At 45.3% G+C, this 21,828-nt stretch overlaps 1 protein-coding gene across 1 annotated transcript in view; it reads right to left on the bottom strand.

Annotated features, from left to right (window-relative positions):
• Positions 1-14,634, bottom strand: part of fa2h (fatty acid 2-hydroxylase) — a 49,689-nt gene extending 35,055 nt beyond the window's left edge. The window contains exon 1 of the mRNA XM_042340246.1: positions 14,302-14,634. Within this exon, the coding sequence (XP_042196180.1) occupies positions 14,302-14,589 (288 nt within the window). The 5' untranslated portion in view covers positions 14,590-14,634. The remainder of the gene's footprint in view (positions 1-14,301) is intronic.
• Positions 14,635-21,828: the final 7,194 nt, after the last annotated feature.

A 21,828-nucleotide genomic window follows, 5' to 3' on the forward strand; every position in this document is an offset into this window, starting at 1 on the left:
GTAAAGAAATATTTCCTGGTGTTGGCAATAAAATTGCCATTCATAACCCTGAACCAGTGTCATCTTGCGCCACTGCCTGATATGCCTTCAAAAATATTGTTATTGTATCTCTGTTGATGGATTGCAGTTAATTTGTTTAGCATTGATGTTAAACTCACAGGCCTGTAGTTGCTTGCTTTGTGCCTTCTCTCTGTTAATGCCAGTTTTCTGCCAATGTGTGTATGGCAGGACAGCTCAGCTGGTAGCATCTCATCTGAGTTTAAGTCCGACATCAGGACTTTGAGCTCACAGTCCAGGCTAGCACTCCAATACAGTGCTGCAGAAGCATTTCATTGTCACAGGTCCCATCCTTTGAAATGAGATGTTAAACCGAGGTCCCATCTGCTTGTTCAGGTGGACATTAAAGATCCCAAGGCACTGTTCGAAAAGAGAAGGACGTTTCTCCCAGTGTTATGGCCAACAATCCCCCAGATAAAATCTGTCATTTACTTCATGGCTGTTTGTGGTTTGCTGCTGTGTGCAAATTGGTTTCTGTACTCGATAAAATACAGAATCACTACACTTTACTATAAATCTCAGAGCCGTCCTCCTGACATGAAAGGTGCTATATCAAGGATTATTATTATTATTGTTTGCTTTCTTTGTCCCACTTAGCAATTATAAAGCAGCTCTTTTCAAAACTGAAAAGCTATAGCTTATCATAACCCATCACTGACATTTGGGGATCAACCTCATTGTTCTGCTTTGCATTCACTCTAAGAGTTCCCTTACGGTTGGAAACCAGGACAGGAGGGGAAACTTATATACAGACTCTCATAATAATAATAATCTATGACCGTTTGTGGGACACCACTGTGCGCAATTGGCTGCCACGTTTTGCTCATAAAATACAAAGTCACTACACATTACAATATATTCTGTGAAGTGTTTTGAGATATTGCGACAATGTCATAAGGTGCTATATCAAATGCAAAGATTATTATTATAAGTGGGGAATTCCATTAGTCACATTTCAAGAAGGATCTTGCAACTTCCTCCTGACCCATGACCAAAGCCTTTAAATCAACTCAAAGAGCAGAGTACCAAGTGAGAGGACACAGAGCAGGTTATATTTGATCTCAAAACTACACCAGATCTGAAATACTGAAGGACTGTTCTTGAGTTACCCAGTCAAGTCATTCATTCTAAACATGCTGAATCACACTCAGAACTAGCACGGAGACTGAAGGCCCTGTATCATCCCTCTGAGATTTCCTTTTATATTTTGATGTGCTTCGCCCAGTCTGGGAAACCATTCAATGATGATGGAACAACCCAAAGTCATACATAGCACTGGATGAATATCTACACACAACACACAAGATTCCATTTTTATAAAGCGCCTTTCACGTCAGGAGGACGTCCCAAGGCGCTGCACAGTTGGGTCATGACCCGAACAGGGGGGAAATGGTCAGGGTGAGGGGAGGGAAGGGAGGGAGCGAGGAGGGGGAAGAGAGTCGAGAGGGGAGCTGAAGGCACGGTCAAAGAGAAAGGTTTTGAGACCGGCCTTGAAGGAGGAGAGGGAGGAAGCGGCGAAGGCACTGGGGGATAGAGTTCCAGAGCCTGGGGGCTGAGAGGCTGAAGGCCCGACCACCGATGGTCTAAGACTTTATAATAATACTTACATCTGATACAGCCCCTTTCATATTCGGGGGACTTCTCAAAGTTTTTGCAGTTCACAGTGTGAAGTGTAATTTGTGTATTTTGAAGGCAGATATTTGATGTGCGGAGTTTGAAGACATTCCTTTGTTGATCTCTTTCCCAAAGCAGGCAGGAAGCATACGGGGATGTTCACAAAACTCCAAGTCAAAAAGGGCTTTGAAGGCACAGAGCAAAGGGACTTTGAGAGAGGGTTCCAGGGAGCAGGGGCATTAGTGCCTGAAAATCTGACAGAGGAAACGAGGAACAAGTAGCGGAGGCAAATCAAAGGACAGGGCTGGAGGAGACCTGCGCACGGAGGGAGTGCGAGATGATGAAGGGATTCGAAAGTCATGAAATTACTGATCTTAAAAAAGACAATCTGATGGATTACTGGGATTCAGTGCAGACTGGTAAGAACAGGGGTAAAGGGTGTGCAGAGCCTAATGTGGAAGGGAATGTGGGCTGTGGAGTTTTGAATAATTTGAAATTGATACCATTAACCCTAATCACAGAGTGACAAAAAAAGTCTCATTTTCAGCTACCCTGTTATCTACAAAAAATCCTCATTTCTTTAAGACTTATTGGACATTGTAATGTATCACGACTTTTTGGTCACTCTGTAAAATCGCAATGGTTAAACTAGACAAATCGGAGTCTTACTGTTGTTGTTTTTCCAGTTGTAAACAGTACAATTTTGGAGGGCAAAATAAATAGTAATGGACTTTCAGTGAGTGAGTCATTAATAATTAACTGTTTTGTTTATACAGTCCAGTACACATAGCGTAGCACTGATTTTCTGAAAAAAAACTTTTCTCTCCCACCCCAAAGTCGCCAGCAACTCCTGTTAGGAACGGGGGCTTCACAGGTCTGGCTACCTCTTGCCCAAGTGTAGGGGGAGGAGGACAAAGTAGCAGTCAATAACCCCAATCCTATCCTCAGTCTTACATCCACATACAGCAACTGGACAGTGATGAGGGACCCTGGCTGTGTTTATCCTCCACTTCTGAGCACAGGGGGAATGGAGGCCAATTGTAACCTCCTAACTGGTATCACAGAACTCAGCACAACGTTCGACCTCCTGGTGTGTGTGGTGTGATGCAACATTGGGCCTGAAAACCAACAGACCATCAGAGGAGCTGTGCCCTTTGTGGACCGCTGAGTAACCTTTTTGGCTCATCACTGAGATGAAGCTGAGATGAGATGACAAACCAAGTCAAATCTTGCTTTTAAAAAGAAGTTCACAAAGATTGTACAACAACAACAAATTACCTTTATCAAGCGCTTTTCACGTGAGGTGGACATGCAAAGGCGCTGGACACTCAAGGTTTGCACCTAAACTGTGATTCCGCATATGCATGGAAATTTCTCAAGAGCCTGGATTACAATACACACCCTCTCCCTGGAGGGATGTGCCCTATCATCTAATCTCAGACCAGATTAAGAACAGGTTTGGCAAGAGTCAAGGTTTAGGGACTCCAGAGAATGTGTTGGGGTACTGCTGGGAGTTTAACCGGCTCACAGGCGCTGAACCATACGATCTGGCATGCACTGTCTGAAAGGGTGGTGAAAGCAGATTCGATAGTAGCTTTCAATAGGGAAAAGGAAAAATTTTCAGGGCTGAAAAGTTTCCAGGTAAGAGCGGGGCAGTGGGATTGAGTCAGATAGCTCTTTCAAAAAGAGCCGGCAAAGGCACAACAAGCTGAATGGCCTCCTGTGCTGAAAAAATAAAATAAAACACTGTTTGGCAAGCTTCCAGTTGGTTGTCCAGCTCAGCAGCTAACAGAGTAGCCTGCCATTAAAGGAAAAAAAAAGTCCTTAAAATAAAAACAATGAATTTATAACCTAAAGGGACTTTGAATTTACAGTGCATCTCCATCAATGTGAGCAGAGAAACCAAACCACAAGCACTGAACCCAGGCCAGCTGTAGCCCTGTCCCATTTCCCAGATAAAATTCGCTAACCAACAAGCAAGCCCACTGCTTTACACAACAGCTCAGATAATAATAATCCTTGCAGTTTATCACGTCTTCAGGAGGTCTCAAAGCGCTTCCCAGAATATACTGTAAAGTGAATTAACTGTATATTTTGTGGGCAAAATGTGGCAGCCAATTGCGCACAGCAGTGTCCCACATTGCGTGACCAAATTATTATAGAGGGAAAAAGGTATGACCAGCTGTTCTGAGGAAAGTAATTCCCCAAGCTTTCAAACCTACAAAAAAGGCAGCATTTGGGAGCAATGAGGTGACATGAAGGTTCAGTGAATCTGCACGTTCCTTGTTCCATACTACCAGAACAGGAAAAACTGGTCCTGGTGGCATGTGTGATCTAACAGCATTGCATGCTCAGCTTTAGCATTTCAAAAGGAGCAACCAGCTCTGAAATTCTCCACGGGTATGTCATACTGCTTCCTACTTTGCAACAAGGGGACAAGCATACAGCACTTGGAGCAGTTATACAGCCCAGCTTGAAACCTGCTGGAGAGTTTGGCGGATGCAGGGTTTGGAACACCAGGTTTCTGTGCGAGATACATTGCCTCTCAGCCAGGCCTGGCTCATCGGCAGGATTTGGAAGGGCAAGCGAGTACTGGGGGCAGGGAGTCATCCCACTCAACTCCTGTTAACCATGCAAGCCAAAGCCCTAACTGATAAGGTGGTTTGCTGCACAAGCAGCGGGAAAGCTTGTCGGACAGCGATATAAATGACTAGGTATGGGTTTTAGCTGGTTAGACTCCAGCAGTATCCCAATTCACACTTAGCTCCTGCCAACCCACACCTAATATTTTCCAGAATTAGGTGCAGAAGCAAGTGTGCATTGCGCAATGCAATGTGGAGGCATTCACCATAGAAATGCTGATAACTGCAGCTCAGGCAGCAGGTTTAAACTGGTGCGGAGAAGGCATTCTGCTTGGACTTTGTGCAATAAATAAAGGTCGCATTCTAGCCACAGTCCATAGAATAATACTAATAATCCTTGCATTTAATACAGTGCCTTATCGTGTCGTTGAGACACCTCAAAGCAAGCGCTTCAAAGAATATATTCTAAAGTAGATTGACTGTATTTTGGGGGCAAAAAGCAGCAGCCAATTGCGCATAGCAGTGTCCCACATCACCGGTGGATTGAGCGATTTAGAATCTGAACAAGGACAAAAAACATCTTAAATACTGAACGGTGGTAATTTTTACCTAAAGGCAAGATCGAAGGCTTTAAAAAGTGCGAAATCGTGCAAAATTAAGGGCAAGGAACAAATGAGAATTTGTACAGCAAGTAGCAAGTCTAGCTATTGTTTCTTTCGAACCGGGATACATAGAGTCTTTTTTCACTTCCATTGCCCATTTCTGCAGTGACTGTAGATTACTGTTTGGCTGAAGAACCCACACAGTGGACAAAGAAAGTCAAACAGCAGCTGGGCACTGGCAGATTCCAAAAGGACCGTAAGAATGTTCTTCAAGGGGAAAAACATAATACGTCTTCACAAGAATAACAGCAAACAAGGGAAAGAGGATTTTTTTTTTCTCCTCCCACCCACCCACCCCACCATAAAATAGGGTTCTTTTAGATCAAACAAGGAGCTATAAAAAGGAACTGATGATACGAGTTTGATGAAAAGTGTCGGCCTGGCTCAGTGAGTCAAAAGGATGTGGGTTCAAGCCAAATGGTCTTCTAATGCAGATAAGACTATGCTGACAGTCCAGTGTGGTGTTGGGTGGGGGGAGAGAGACTCTGCATCATTGGAGGTGTCAATCTTTGGATGAGGCGTTTAACTGAGGTCGCATCTGCCTGTTTAGACGTTAACAATCTCATGTCCCACTATTTGAAAAGAGAAGCGAGTGTCTCTGGATGATCCGCTAACAATTCCCGAATAAAAACCAGTTGCTCACTCCATGGCTGTTTGTGGGACGTTGCTGCATGTAAATTCTAATAAATAATAATCTTTGAATTTGATATAGCGCTTTTCACGTCTTCCAGACGTCTCAAAGTGCTTTGCAGAATATACTGTAAAGTGAATTGACTGTATATTGCGCAGTGCAGTGTCCCACAAACAGTCGTGGATTGAGTGACCAAATTATTAAAAAAAATTCTTGAGGGATTATTATTAGTGAAGTAAGGAAACTTGCCCAAGGTTTCGACCTGCCAGGAATTGAACCCAGGTCTCTCTCTTGTGAGGCGAGTGCGCTAACCACTGAGCAAAAGCACTCCACTCCATTGGGTTCCGCATTCACCTGTTAAAACAGTTGCCCAATTATAGTATTTTACGAAGTGCTTTGAGTTCGCTCGGTGATGTGATGAAGCACTATATCAAACGCAAGGATTCTCTAGTAATTTGCAGACTTCTGCGTCTAATTTGAGAGAGCAAGCAGCAGCACGGACACAATAAGCTGACTGGCTTACTCCTGTGTTGTGAACTTTGCATGATTTTATGGATGATTATGGTTATCGGAAGACTTCAGTAAAATAAAGATCACAGCCGCTACTGTGGAAGGAGGAAGGGTTGTCTCAAAGGGTGAAAAATGGACTTCAGTTCTGGGAATGCAAGTATAATTTTTAAAATACTCCAGACAAACTGTTTCATCTTTGTTTGCTCAAGTTGCACTGAAACATACCTGTAACATTGCTATCCAGGGTAAGGAATCTGTGGGTAAATCTTCCTCTATGCTCTCCCTCTTTAAGCCATTCGCCCACAATACCCAAAGTCACTCCACTTTGCAGTTTGTACTGTGAAGCGGTTTGAGAAGACCTCCTGACGTGAAAGGCGCTATGCCGAATGCAAGGGTTATTAATTATTATTGTTGCAAATGACACATTGTTCTAGACCAGAAAGGGCCAGAGACTTGTTCTCAAGCTCATGCTGAATGCAAATCTGCAAAGCTGCCACAAGCAACCTACTTTTCCCTTGAGCTCACACCCTTGGCTCTGCTCTCCACCTCCCCAAGACCCAGTAGAGTGGAAACTTACTGGAGGCATATACTCACATTATGCTGCCCCCAAGGGTCAGTTTTTCAGGGTAGAAGCAAGCTTGCAGGACCTGGTTGAGAGAAGCCAAAAAGACTACTGACCGGAGAGCATTAGACAGCAAGTATGTAAGCTCAAGGAATCTCCTTCCAGCCAGATAAATAATAATCCTTGCATTTGATACAGAGCCTTATCACATGGTTGAGACGTCTCAAAGCACTTCACAGAATATATTATAAAGTTGATTGATTGTTTATTTTTGTGTGCAAAACGGGGCAGCCAATTGTGCTCAGCAGTGTCCCACAAACAGTCATGGATTGATTAACCAAATTTTTTGAGAGGAATTATTACCCCTGGAATGCAAACCACCAATCAACTAACAACAGGGTTCCTACTTACTGCTCGGAAAGCAGAGGAGTGTAGAGTCAGGAATTTGTGCTTCAAGAACACAATGTGGGCTACAGTCGCACAAATATACAGAACACATTTTATCCTTGAAGGGTTATCTCCCGATTGTCCTGGCTAATGTCCCAAACTCAATCCAAACTCACCATCTCAAAGACGTGATAAGGCCCTATATACAATAAAAAATAATAATCCTTGCATTTGATATAGCGCTTTTCACATCTTCCAGACATCTCAAAGCGCTTCACAGAATAGACTGTAAAGTGAACTGACTGTATATTTTGTGGGCGAAACGCAACAGCCAGTTGTGCACAGCAGCATCCCACTAACAGCCATGAAGTGAGTGACCAATTTTATTGGGGGATGGGACAGAGAGAGGAGAAGGGTTAGAAGATCATTGGCGAGGACAACGGGAGATCCCCCTTCTCTTTTCAAATGGTGCGATGGGATCTTTAGCACAATGACAAAGATAGAATTGTGCTCAGACTAGATCCAATGACCTCCAAATATAAGCGTGACTCAATTCAAAGGCTTCCACAGGCACCACTCGCTCTCCTATGTTCCAATGTTCCTTCTCTGAACCACATAAACCCGATGATGGTGAGAGTCACTTCATCAGGGTGTGGTCGCAACAGGAAAGTGTTTTGGCTCCAACTATGCAAACCCTGCAGCGTACAGATCAATTTCCCCACAGAAGAGCAGCTTTTATGTTTCACCTGAAAGTGTGGTGACTGTGTATTTTGTGGGCGAAATGCGGCAGCCAGTTGTGCACAGCAATGTCCCACAAACAGCCACGGAACGAGTGACTAATTTTATTTTGTCGGGGCAAATGAGCCAGGCAGATCAGTTTGTCCTGCAAACCACCAATGCTTGGTGCCCATGAACGAGGACCTGGTTCAAATCCCACTGCTATTAAACCACCCCTAAGGTTGGAGAGAACACGTGATGGAAACGTGAAGGATTTGGACACAAATGGGACAACCTATACAGCTCATGAAACAGTAACAGGAGCAATCCAGACCCGCTGCCACAGGGACAATTCCTGGTGCTGCCAGGTGCCAGAGGGTTCCTTTCAAACACAAGCCTGACCCTAAACTGAGTCAATCTTGATAGCAGCGTTGCTTAAAAAGGGCGATTGTGAAATCTTGGCACTTGTGTGTAGCAGGAGGTAAAAGGTAAAGATGTCAGGAGGGGAAGGTGATGCACAGTCACGAAGGTGTCAATTAAACATTGATTCCCAAGCACAGGAATCTTGACTTTAGACTCTGGGTTTTTGAGTTCAGCTCATAGCAGGAAAAGGTAATGGATTTGATTCCTACTTTGTGCCAAGTCAGGCACCGCAATTGGCCCTGGCAGGTCTCCTGATCACAATGCATTGGCCACGTGCACAGAAGGGTGCGTGTATTGTGCAGACTTTAGGGGAAAGAACAGGATCAAGTGGACTTGTGCCTTCCACGGGCCGAATCGAATTGCCCATCGACACTCTCTCACTCACTGCTCAGATTCAAATGTTAAGAAGGGAAGAGTTAGTGAAACATACAACCCGAGTGCAAGCTGACACCTGCGGAACTGTCTGCCAACATATGTCAGTCAGTGCCTTCAGGGAGAAGAGGGAAGAGAGCAAGAAAGAACAGGCAGAGAAAAAAAACATTGCCGTAGTTCCACATACACACACACATACGACTTGACGGTCCCAAGAAAACAGTCCACAACCAATGCGTGGCAAATGCTACTGGATATTATACGGTAAACATACCTATAGCCCTGTAAACAGTTCAAACGCAAATTAATCCCCTTAACTGGTTCATCCTGAATGTACTGGGTGTTCACAAAGTCTTGTTACCCCACCTGCCCACCGCCCCCATTTTTTTTTCTTCTTACGATGCATCTTTATTTTATCTTGCAGATGAGTCGAGTGTAACAATGTCTGATACCAGTAACTTCCTCCTCACTCCATCCATGTTATGGAAAGGGTCATACATAGCAATGGATCATTATTTCCCATGAAAATGATGATGTATGTGCACACACACACACACACACACACAGGACGTCTAAATATCGTTAAACACTTGCACTGAATACAATTTCGTACATCTAAATGCAATTATCATCACTCTTTCATGTGTTTCAATTGTTGGTCAGTGCTCTGTAGAAAAACCAAAATGTGGTAACAGGACTTTGTGAACACCCTGTACAATACAGACACTTTTCCTATGAGCATCAAGGAGTCTACGACCAATGCTACATACACATGTACAGTCATCACCATTTCTTTTAAAAAAAAGCCTGATGCAAGCAGCGTGCATCTGCAAAGAGCACCTGTGAGAGAGGCGAGGGGAAAGGTAGGAAGGGCTCACGAGTACAGGAGGCAGAGCAACCACTCGGGAACATTATAGACGAGAACTGAATGACTCCGTTCTCCTCAGAAACGGAACGATTGAAAGCAAAGCCAACACCCGTGAATAGAACAATGTGAAAAGCTTCAGTGGATACCAGCACAGGAGCTAATCCCGGAGCTATACACAAGACAGTGTATGATGAACCCAAACTGTATACATATTCAATACATCGTTGTAGTGTTTCCTCAGCGACTCTGTGTCCCCGACGCTTACTTTCCCTGGTGATTAAGTGCATTGCCTTGTGAAATCCAGTCACTTGTCAAGGATGAGTGTTTGGTTCAGAGGGTAATTGGGATTGACAGGTGAGTTAATAATAATAATAATCCTTGCGTTTGATATCGCGCTTTTCACGTCGGGAGGACGTCCCAAAGCGCTTCACAGAACACACTGTAAAGTGAATTTGACTGTATATTTGTGGGCGAACGCGGCAGCCAATTGCGCACAGCAATGTCCCACAAACAGTCGTGGATTGAAAATGACCAATTTATTATTGTTTTTGGTTTTGGAGGGATTATTATTAGGCTCTGTGTGGAGTAAGGAAACTTGCCCAAGGTTTCGCCCTCTGCCTGGAATTGAACTCAGGTCTCTCGCTTGCAAAGCGAGTGCTCTAACCACTGAGCTACAGGACTCCAGTTGAGTCGTAATGTAAGGGAATTCACTCACGGGTGGGGGTGGGAAAGGGAAACACCTAGGGAGGAGTTGCTTTCCACGTTACTCAACTGTGATTCATTGCATTAAGGAAACTAAATTGACTGCATCAGCTTGCTTATTGCAAAATACATTTTTACATTAATATTGCGCCTTTCACATTAGGAGGCTGCATCTAATAATTCAGCTGGACCAACTTCAGATAACACCTAATGTCCATTTCATCATGCTCCCTTCAACTGAGGAGAGGGAGAGCAAGAAGGAAAAGAGATAAGAAGAGACCAAGAGGGACGGAGAGAAAGAGAGAGGGGCTAGATAGAGAGATAAGAATAGAGAGAGAGAGAAAAAAAGGAAGGTTTTGATCTAGCCTAACACTCTTCGCGATTACCACAATCTACCGAGGAAGTAGCGAAATATCACATATTTAAAATGTTTTTTATTGCTCAGCCGGGTTTCTGACACATGCGGAAACCCATCACCGTGCTTCAGAGTATCCAAACCAAGCTGAGAATTCCATGCATCCCACCTACACACGGAGCTTCCAGAGGTAGATTGTTGGAATGGAATCCGCGCTCTCTCCCTGAAGGGATGAACACAGTTCACCTAATTCCAGAAAGTATTAGGCGCAGATTGGCAAGAGCCAAGGCTTGAGGATCTCAGAGTCTAACTGCTGGAGTCTAACCAGCTTAAAACGCATAGATTGTATTTACTTCATCATAAATGCATAAAACAGAGCAACAGTAAGGAGGCAGCAGTGATAATAAACACTATCTGGTTGCCCTTCAGGCAAGGGTGTCCAGGTTACCTGCCCAATACACTAGGTACTACTATAGTTAGCAACGTTTGCATGTTGCTCACCATATATAGTTACAAGAGCCCGAACCAGATGACCTTTATTTGAAAAAAAATCCACACTCACAAAGCAAGTGATTGTGTCTGCGCTTCTCATTGCTGTTGGTGGGCACTGCCCTGTCACAGATTGGCAACCATAATTAATTAATAAATAAATACATAAATAAAGCTACGCGGTTTTAGCTGGTTTGACTCCAGCAGTTCCCCCAACCCACAATCTGGCGTCCCCAAGCCTTGGTTCTTGCCAACCTGCATCTGATACTTTCTGGAATGAGGTAAGCAGGTATGTCTCTCCAGGGAGAGAGTGCGCAATCCTCTCTAACAATCTATCGCTGGGATTTCCATGTGTAGGCGGGATGCATGGAAATCTCATTAGATTTGGAATGAGACTGGCCTTGAAGGAGGCAAGGAACTGTGGGATGGAGTTCCAGAGTGTGGGGGCAGAGAGACTGAAAGCCCGGCCAGCGATGGTGGTGGGGGGGGGGGGGGGGGTCGGGTGGGAGATATGGAGCCTGCTGAATGGAGGGAGTGGGCAGGTTGGTAGGGAATCAGCAGGTCAGAGAGGTAGGAAGGGGCAAGGCCATGGATGGCCTTGAAAGTGAGGACGATGATCTTGAACTCGATCCTCTGAGGGATGGGGAGCCAGTGGAGTCGGGTGAGGGTGGGAGTGATGGGGTCACGGAGCCTGGTGTGCAAGAGTACATGAGCTGCAGAGTTTTGGATAATCTGCAGCTTGTGAAGGGAAGAGTTGGGAAGGCCGATGAGGAGAGAGTTTCCGTAACCGAGCCTTGAGGTGACGAATGTGTGGGTGAAGGTTTCGGCAGCCTGAGGGGTGAGTCAGTGGAGGAGTCTGGCAATGTTCCAGAGTGGTGGTAGGCAGTGCCAGTCATGGCGCGGATGTGGGGGAGAAAGGACAATTCAGGGTCAAACAAGACACCCGGGTTCCTGACCGGCTTAGTGAGGTTGAGTGTGCAGCCGTGGAGGCTGATGGTGCCAGTGCCCGAGGCGACTGGCCTTGGTCTTACTAACGTTCAGCTGGAGAAAGTTGTCACTCGTCCAGGACTTGATGCCGGTCAGGACGCCAGTAGTCCTGGAGTTCAGGGTGGAGGCAGAGAGATAAGAGTTGGGAGTCATCCGCATACATGTGGAAATTTACCCCATGTCTGCGGATTATGTCACCAAGGGGGGAGCATGTAGAGGGTGAAGAGGAGGGGACCAAGGACAGAGCCGAGGACACACCCGAATGACACCCTCACCCCCTCCCAAACACCACCACTCACGCACACACAAAAAATTGGCAACTGCAGCGACATTGTAATAAAATAACTCACTGTGTGATACACTTGGAGAGGTTTTGGCATGATAAGACACCATATTAAATGTGCGTGTTTATTGATCATAACTGGATAACTAGGGGACCTTGCCCTGTGTGCAAACTGTGAGTCGTGGTTGACTACAAAGAAAAACTGCTGTTACATTTTGTAAAGTGGATCGAGTGTTTTCAATGCAATAAAGTGCTATAAAAAAAAAAGCAACTTCTTTCTTTCCAGTTGTTACTTAAAACTAAAGATAGTTTCAATTACCTTCAAGGTGTGTCCTAGCGGCAAACCTGCATTGAACACAGCCCCTTTCATGAATGTGCGTACACTCCAGAGGGCGATCAGATAGGAATTCTGGTAGTCTATGGGTTCATGAACATTTACAATGCATTATATTCTGATCCACCTACAGAAATCCCCAGGCTGGTGGGTTCTTCGGAATATGCATAGGAAGAAAGGAATCGGTTTGAAACCTGATGGGAGGTGGAAAGTGTGTGTGTGAGGGGTTGGGGAGACGAGGCTTAAACTCAATGATTGAAATTGTGACTGGATATTTAACCGACCATCATGCTTTCGATATATAATATTCCTTGCATTTGATGCAGCACCTCATCACGTCATCTCAAAGAGCTTCACAGGATATACTGTAAAGTGAATGGAAATCCACCAGATCAGCACTAGACACTGCACAGAGCAATGGAGTGGCGATGTAGCACTTCACTCAACTCTGACTTCATACAAAAACTGAAACGCGTGGACGGGAGCGATCGCGACTCTGCAACAACGGACCAAACAACCGACGGCAAACCTATTCCAAAAGACACACAGCTGCGAAAACCTGCGGCGCAGGCGACGGTCTGATTGTTTCCCCCCCCCCCCCCCACCCCGTGGGGAGTGTGGACAGGAGATATTCCTTCTCGACGCACCACTTTCTTTAAGTTTGAGCTTCGAACATGATTTTGCAGACAGTTTTTAAAGGGGTTGGTGGGGGGGGGGGGGGAGGGAGGGGGAAGGCATCATTTTAAAACAAGTGGCAGAAACTAACTAACACACACATAGACACACACACACACACACACACAGGAGTCAGGGGAAGGGAGAATGGAAAAGTACAGGTGAGAGGGGTTTTGGTCTCTGTAAAACCTGTTGAGCTCGTTTCAAGAGGTTAACGCCCTTCTCCACAAAAAAACGAGACACATTTTTTTTTGCTGCACCTGTTCTCCCCAACATTGATTGCACTGCCCTCCTGGAGTCTCCCTCTCACTCTCTCTCTCTCTCTCCTTCTCTGAAAGGAACATCAGTCACTGAAAGAGACCCGACCTCGAGCCCCACTGGTGCTGTCAGAGAGACACAGAATCATTTCCTTTTCGACTCTTTTAACCAGTGAAGGGGGAGAGGGAGAAGTTTTGTTATTTCAGTTTCGTTTGTGTTCTGCTGCAGAAATGCCAGAAACTGTTAACTCTGAGAGATCCCACTGCTCCTATTTGAGCTTTTATATATATATATATATATGTATATATGTCTATATGTCTATATGTAGATATGCAAAAACCCACATCCTCACATTTCATCATTATTATTGTTATTTCCCAAATAGGTGCATCTGAAATGGACAAACAAACAAACAAACAAACAAATAGAAAGGCTTTGCAAAGCCATAAACCAAATAATAAAAACCCAAAGCAAAGAAAGAAAGAAAGAAAAGAAAGAAATAAGGAAAGAAAGAAACTTTTCAGTTTGGGTCACTGACCAAATCCACCTGATGTTAACAACTTAACACAGTGAAAACCTCTCCCCCCTTCTCCCCCCCCCAACCCCTTCCCCCCTAACCAACCCACCACCCCCTCCCCCCCCCAACCCCACCACCCCCCCCCAACCCCACCAACCAACCCCCCCCCCCCACCACCTGGACTTCCTTCCCCTCCCAATTCCAGTCAACTCTACACCAACAAAGTTAGGAGAAGAAGAGAGAGAGAGAGAGAGGGAGAGAAGCTTTGACCAACCGACCGACCAACCAACAACCGACCGACCAACAACCGACCGACCTGCTCTTGTTGAGGGGGTCGAGTCCCCTCTCCCTCTCCCTCTCGCTCCAGGTCCCCGATGTAGTACTGCTGGAGCCAGCGGTGGGCGTTGGGGCTGTGCCGGTGCGGGGGTCCCTCCATCACTCGGCCGACGTCCCCCCCCGCCCTCAGGACAATCATCTGCTCGCCGCCCGGGTGCCTCTGGACGAAGCCCGACACGTCGTAGACCCTTCGGTCGTGGACGACCCAACAGTCCTCGGCTGTGCGGTGTCGGGCCACCTCGGCCAGACTCAGATAGCGCGTCTCCATCTCTCTCTCTCTCTCTCTCTACTCTCTCTCTCTCTGTGTCTGTCTGTGTGTGGGTTGGTGTGTGGGTTGGTGTGTGGGTGAGTGTCTCTGTGCACCAGGTGTGAGCCTCGTCCACTCGCTCACCTCCGCCCTCTCTCACATTCCACAACTGGGGCCACTCCACTCGCCCTCAAGACATCAGCATAACGTGACGCTGCCAAGTTCCTCCCAACCCCAACCCTGTGGGTCCTCCTCCTCCTGTTGCATCTCATTTCATGTCTCTCTCTTTTTTTTTCTTTTGGTCGCTGTCTGGTTTCTTTTTTTTTGTGTGGGGGTGGGGGGTGGGGGGGTTGCTCCAGCCCTGCTTTTTCTGTCTGGCGCACAACGCGCGCGCGAGCCCGCGCAAAACCCACGGTCACGAGGGCTTGAGTGGATCCATCCATCCATCCATCCCGACCGATCGACCGACCGTCCGACCGAGCGAGCGAGCCAGAGTGGCCAAAAGTTTTGGCCGCTCAACCCCCTCGAGTGTTCGGGGGGGGGGGACGCGCGGCCGGTCGCGATAGGGCGCGAGATCAAATGGTAGGGGTTTATCGATTATCATCTTCTCACCGACACTGAAATATCCGGCGCAGGTTTGGCAAAAACCAAACCTCGGGCACTCCAGAGCGTGAGTTGGGGCAAACTGCTGGAGTCTAACCAGCTAAAACCGCCATAGCTTGCTTCTGAGAGCGCTGTCCGGCAAGCTTTCCCGCTGCTGGTCCACCTAGGTACTCCACACGCCTAATAATAATCCCTCCAAAAAACCAAAAACAATAATTAAAAATTGGTCATTTTCAATCTACGACTGTTTGTGGGACATTGCTGTGCGCAATTGGCTGCCGCGTTCGCCCACAAATATACAGTCAATTCACTTTACAGTGTGTTCTGTGAAGCGCTTTGGGACGTCCTCCCGACGTGAAAAGCGCTATATCAAATGCAAGGATTATTATTATTAGGACCACCTCACCCGTTAGGGCATTGGCTTGCAGGGTTAACGGGGGGGGGGGGGGCTGGGCTGAGTGGGAGGAATCCCTGTCCCCAGTGACTGGTCTGCCCTTCCAGGTCCTGCCGATGAGCCAGGCCGGGCTGTGCTGTCATCAGCAGTGAGGGCCCCTGGAATACTGCAGACCCACTAGACTAGAGACCGCCATAGAGGGTGGCCTCGATTTTGACATTCCGTTGCAAAACCTGTCACCTTGGAGCCAGTTCACCTGCAAGGAGACCCCCACCTACCTTCATTAATGTTAACAAGGTCCCTGACTGCATTAATTTCCCTTCTCCGCCCCCTCATTTGTTTTTGCATTATCTGGGCCCTGTTGAGTCATCTCAGCCCTTGCCCAAATTTCGTATCTTATATGTGCAATCGCCCAATAATTTTTATGTGATCTGTATGACGTGCTCCAACACCTTGACTGGTGATTGTCCCACCTCTCTCAACAACAACAATTTACAGTTATACTGCACCCTTCACGTCAGGGGGATGTCTGAATGCGCTTCCCACATCTCGGGGAGATCTGAGGAGGGTGAAAGAGTGACCGAAAATACAGCCACAGTGATCGGTCTTAAGGTGGACTTTAAACGCATTAAGGGTGGTGGGGCTGAGATGTAGTTCCGGAGCAGAGGCAGAATGGCTGCAAGCTGCCCCACTGATGGTGATGTGGACCAGGCAGGGGACATGCAACAGATCGCTGTTAGCTGAGTGAAGGAAACGCCCAAATGGTAGGGTTGTAGGAGGTGGTAGAGTAAGGTGGGGTGAAGGTCTGGAGGAATGCTTCGGATGACATGTTAAACCAAGGTATTAAAGGCACTGTTGAAACATTGCAAAGCTCTTTCCAGATAATCACTGTCAGGTTCAATGACTATTAATAGGTAAACTCAGCAGTCATTTGCACAAAAGACAAGTTTTGTCCATAACAAATTGCGATCGATATTAATCAATCATTAACGAATACACAATAAATGTTTCCATCATGATCTGTCTCAGCAAACCAATCGTTATGTAGCAGTGACACAGGGTGCATTGACCAGAGTGACCAGCAAAAGTACTCAGCCTCTCTTTGAATTTGGCAACTTTATGATGTTCTTTGAACATTTAGATAAGTTAATTCCATTGCAGTCACTCCAACCTCTCCATTTCTCACGCAAACAGTTCAATAAAAGGTTCAAGCAATTTTTGGGTGTGTTGCCTGAACTTTGGTAATAATTTTAAATGCATTGAAATATCTCTAAGCACTTTCCAGGGAATTGCTGACACATGTAGTAACTGTGTTTGGAAGCAATGGTGCAGTTATTTCCCAGCCCTATGGTGAACAACCCATTAATGAAAAGGGCCAGAAAAGACCATTACAATACAACTTACACTTATTGAGCAGAGTGTCTTTTATATTGAGAGGATGTCTTAAAGCGCCTGACAATGTCAATAATGTTGGATCCATTCATATTTTCAAAACTGAGGTGGATAGATATTTGTTAGGTAAGGGTATCAAGGGATATGGGGCAATGGTGGGTAATTGGAGTTGAGGTACAGATCAGCTATCTTCTATACTAATAATAATCTATACTAATAAAACAACAATGTCTGTCTGCACTTCAAGAAGGCTCTCAATAATCAATTGATGTAGAGACATGATTTATACCTCTTTAGAAAGCTCTTGTATCTGGGAGTGACATGGGCATATTCATGAGTTATTTTCAGTTTTGCGTTTTTTGCCGCCAAGTCAAAGTGGTGCTGTGGCATCACAGAGCATACACGTAACCAAGCGGCGGGAACAAAATAAAAAACACAGACGAAGCTAAGACGTGGTAACAGCAACAAAATTGCATTTTTAAAGCGTTGAGTCCTCTCACTGAGTCCTCCCAAAAGGAGTCTTCCCACAGGAGTCCTCCCAGATGAGTATAGTAAGATGAAATGTGTGTCTGTCTGTGTGTTGATCTACATTCCATATCGGATTCTTTGGTTGCAAGTGTAGGTGCAACAGGTACAACTAGTGATCTCATAAAATGGTGGAACAGGCTTGAAGGACTGAATGGCCTACTCCTGTTTCTGTGTTTCTATGGCTGGGTACCCGAGCAGGGGGTGGGAGCCAAGTGGAGGATGAGGAAGAGCAACAATGACCAAAAGTGCAGTCAAAGAGGTATGTTTTGTGGTCTGTTTATGTTCAGTTTCATTGAACTGATACACAGTGAGTACTTGTGCTGTTATCAGTTTCCTATTTCAGTATTAACTTGATAAGAAAACAAAGAATGACGACAGCTGAGGTGGTTAATGTTGATATCATAAAACAAGGTCGAAGGATCAATAAAGTCAGATCCTGTTGACTTCTATAACTGAAGAATATCTGAGCCATTTTAGTTTTGGCCAGGTCAGATCTGTTTCATGGTGATCTGTGACATTAACTTAACAGAATTCAGCTGTTAAAGGAATGAAAAGAGAAGGGAGTTTTCTCCGGTGTCACTTTCATTTCAAACAATAGACTGATGTGAATTGATTGATTGATGAAAAATCTGTCGATAGCAACCATTGAGAGAGCCAAATGACGTGTCCACTATGTATCCATTACGTAACTGACTACAGTGAATCATGTAGGAACATACGTATCATAGGACGCAGTTACCATTATTACCAAATGCTGAAGTGTTGCTGTAGATACCAGTGCAACATTCAAAGTTAAGATGAAGAACCTTAAATGTTACTGCGAGGTACACAAATGACAACAATGGGGTCTAACTTGGATCATTCGAAAGTGGATTAAATGCGATTATCAAAAAATTGATAATCTTTTAATCGTGAATCCCGAAAGAACAAAAAGTTACATTTCTATAGCGCCTTCCACATCGGGAGGTCGCCTGAAAGCTCTTCACAGGGCTGACTGGGCAATCGAGAGCTGGCAAAGGCAGAAAAGTAGCGGGCAAAAAAAAATGATTTGTGTTTGTTCATAAACAAGCATTACGTGGTAAAACTAACCATGGTAGAGATTGCTTTGAATTGATGTAAATGAACTGATTACGGATCATAAGTACTTACACACAATTGAAAGGGCTTGGAGTGTATAGAAGTGGACGTAATAATCTAGTTAGAGGCTGTTTTATAAAATACAATATCTCACCAACATCAGAAGAGTGAAGACAACAGAGCAGGTTCTTTTTGTATCAAGTGGAATCTTTGATTGACTATTTTTTCTCTTGGGCCATATCTGTGTTTCGTAATGAATCTTTGCGGACGTAATTATTTTCACCCAGCGATTCACTCTAAGCTACTGTACTAGCATTCAATATAGCACCTTAGCAAATTGTCAAGACATCACAAAGTGTGCTTCACAAGATATACCGTGAAGTGGTATGACTGTATGTGTGTTTTATGTGTGAACACGGCAGCCAATAGACATACAGCAACGTCCCACAAACAGCCATGGAGTGAGTGACCAATTTTATCTGGGGATTGTCGGCCAGGACACCGAGAGAGAGAAACTCCCTTCTCTTTTCTAATAGCACCCACTTTTATTCCTCTTCTACACACTTCTGCCATCTATAGGTGTTCTGCGACAAGTCCTCAGCATGAGTTGGTGCCACAAGGAGATTTTGTTGTCACAAATACAACGTCAAAGTAAAGAATGCTCAGTGTATCACTAGGCCATACTATACTAGAAGTTCGCAGATTTGAATCCCTGGTCCGTGCTGAGTTAGTGGACCCAGCCGGGTGCAGCAGTCCAGGCCACAGTTGAGTTCATTGTCCTGAATGTTATTTAGAGAACCCCTGCTGAAAGGCCATGTACTCACAGATGATGGGTGATGACAGAATCAGGCTCAGTTTGGCAGCCGATATAACGCCCAGCTCCATAGGTTGCATCACCTGCCAATTACCTACCATCTGACTTTACACATGAATAATAGCCACTTAGATGAGGCACCAGGGGGGAACCGTATCCAACTAATTGACAGGAGAGAAAGAAAACCACAAAGTAAAAGTGATTAAAACTACACCTCCAGCTCCTATTTTAAGGTTCCTATTTCACTGATATGAGGCTGATATTAATTGCCTCTAGTAAGTTATTCTGCCCATCATTGCGGTTAAGAAGAGCATGAAAGCATTAGGTGAATGGCACACTCTGCCATTAGGATACACAGAACAGAAAATGCTTGCACATGATGAAACACCTGCAGGCGGTGGCCCATTGCCAAGGGCTTCATGCGTGGTTAAAGGAATCACTGCCAATCATTCACTGTGAAGGGAAGAGGCCAAATCCAGGAGAGTAAAGCTTTAACCATGTGTTTTCATAGGGATTTGGCAGTGACAGAAACTGGGAAGGAATGCCACACACGGAAAACTTACACAGTAATAATAATACTATTAATAATCCTTGCATTTGATATAGCAACTTATCACATCATTGATACATCCCAAAACGCTTCACAGGATATACTGTAAATGGACTGACTGTGTATTTGAAGGCAAAGTGCGGCAGCCAATCGTCCCACAAACAGTCATGGAGTGAGTGACCAATTTTATTTGGGGGATTGTTGGCCAGGACATGGGGAGAGAGAAATTCCCTTCTCTTTTCGAACAGCACCACGGGATCTTAAACGTCCACTTGAACAGGCAGGTGCCACCTCGGTTTAACATCTCATCCTATAAAGTATAAGAAAGAGGAGTGAGAATTTACATTTCTGGTCCCTTTCACTCCCTCTCTCTCTCATTTCATTTCCATCCATTCGTTAGCCTCTCGCGCAACCCCCTCACCCCCCCCCCCCCCCCCCCCAACAAGGGACCAAACTCAAGAAGCCTCAGCTCTGAATTGGCTTTTTGTCCCAGCTCCCAAATGATGAATGGCCACTTGGTACGAGAGGGGCTGTTTTGCAGGAAAATTCTCTGAAGATGAGCATTGTTTTCTGTCAGTCTAGTCAGAGCCACTTTGTGACAGTTCACGTCCAACAAACAGCTTTGGGTTCTTGTTTTCCTGCTGCTGAGACAGGGCAGTGTGTTTGATGGCAACCGTCCTGTACCAGACTCCAAGATCCCCTTTCTCTCACATTTTACACGAGCACCAAGACTCAGTCAGTGATCTGCTTGCTTCACATATTGATTTTCACGGATGGAGAAGTACTGTATCTCTTTACACTTGTTTCTCTCCACTCCCTCTCCCCGTAATATCTCTCTTTCCTTTCACCACCCTTTCGGTCATCTTTCCCTACCCCATTCACATTCTCCTCAGTCCTCACTCCCATCTCTGGTGCCCAGTGAGTACTTTTAAGCACTTCGGGATGTCCCCCGAACACAAAACGTACTATATAAATGTAAAATTGTAATTTGTATTGTATTTCTTTTTAACAATGCATTTGATGTTCTAGTACTTAACAATCTGCCACTGCATCACACACAGTTACTTTGGTTCCGAGTTCATCACTGCAATCAATTAAAATGATCGGGAAATGTTAAACGTGTGCCTGAAATATGTATCAAAAACCCTCAGGCTTTTCTCAATTAAGGGTAATTGACTGTAAGGGAGAAGTTACCAGTGTCTTTCAAACAACAACCTGCAGAGGGTGCTTCAGTGCAAACAGCCCGGGGACATTCACCTTCAGGACTTTCATCCACATGCAGACGGGATTTGACCCTTTAATAATAATAATAATCCTTGCATTTAGTATTGCACCTTTTCACCTCGTTGAGACGTCGCAAAGTGCTTCACAGGATATACTGTAAAGTGGATTGACTGTGTATTTTGTGGGCAAACCCAGCAGCCAGTTGCGCACAGCAATGTCCCACAAATAGCCATGGTGTGAGTGATCAATTTTATTCGGGGGATTGATAGTCAGAAACACTGGTCAGGACTCTTTGAATAGTGTCATGGGATCTTAAACGTCCACCTAAACAGGCAGACGGGACTTCGGTTTAATGTCTTATCTGAAGAACGACACCTCCGACAATGTTACACCCCCCCACCCCCCAGTACTGCATTGGAACATCAGCCTCAACCGTGAGCTCAAAGTCCCCACATAGGGCTTGAATCTACAACATTCTGACCCAGAAGTGAGAGCAATACTGCCTGAGCCAGGCTGACACAAATCTGGGGTTGTATGTGGCTTGTGGCACTGCTCTCTGATGAATCGAGTCTGACCTCCTAGGCAAAACCTTCCAGTCCTTTGCATTAAGCAATTTTGCAAATTGCGTTCAGGGTTTAAAATAGGCAACAGAGAATGACACAGCTGTGTTTTGCTTCT

Source organism: Callorhinchus milii, unplaced genomic scaffold (assembly GCF_018977255.1).
Source record: "Callorhinchus milii isolate IMCB2004 unplaced genomic scaffold, IMCB_Cmil_1.0 Scaffold14, whole genome shotgun sequence".
Taxonomy (NCBI): Eukaryota; Metazoa; Chordata; class Chondrichthyes; order Chimaeriformes; family Callorhinchidae; genus Callorhinchus; species Callorhinchus milii.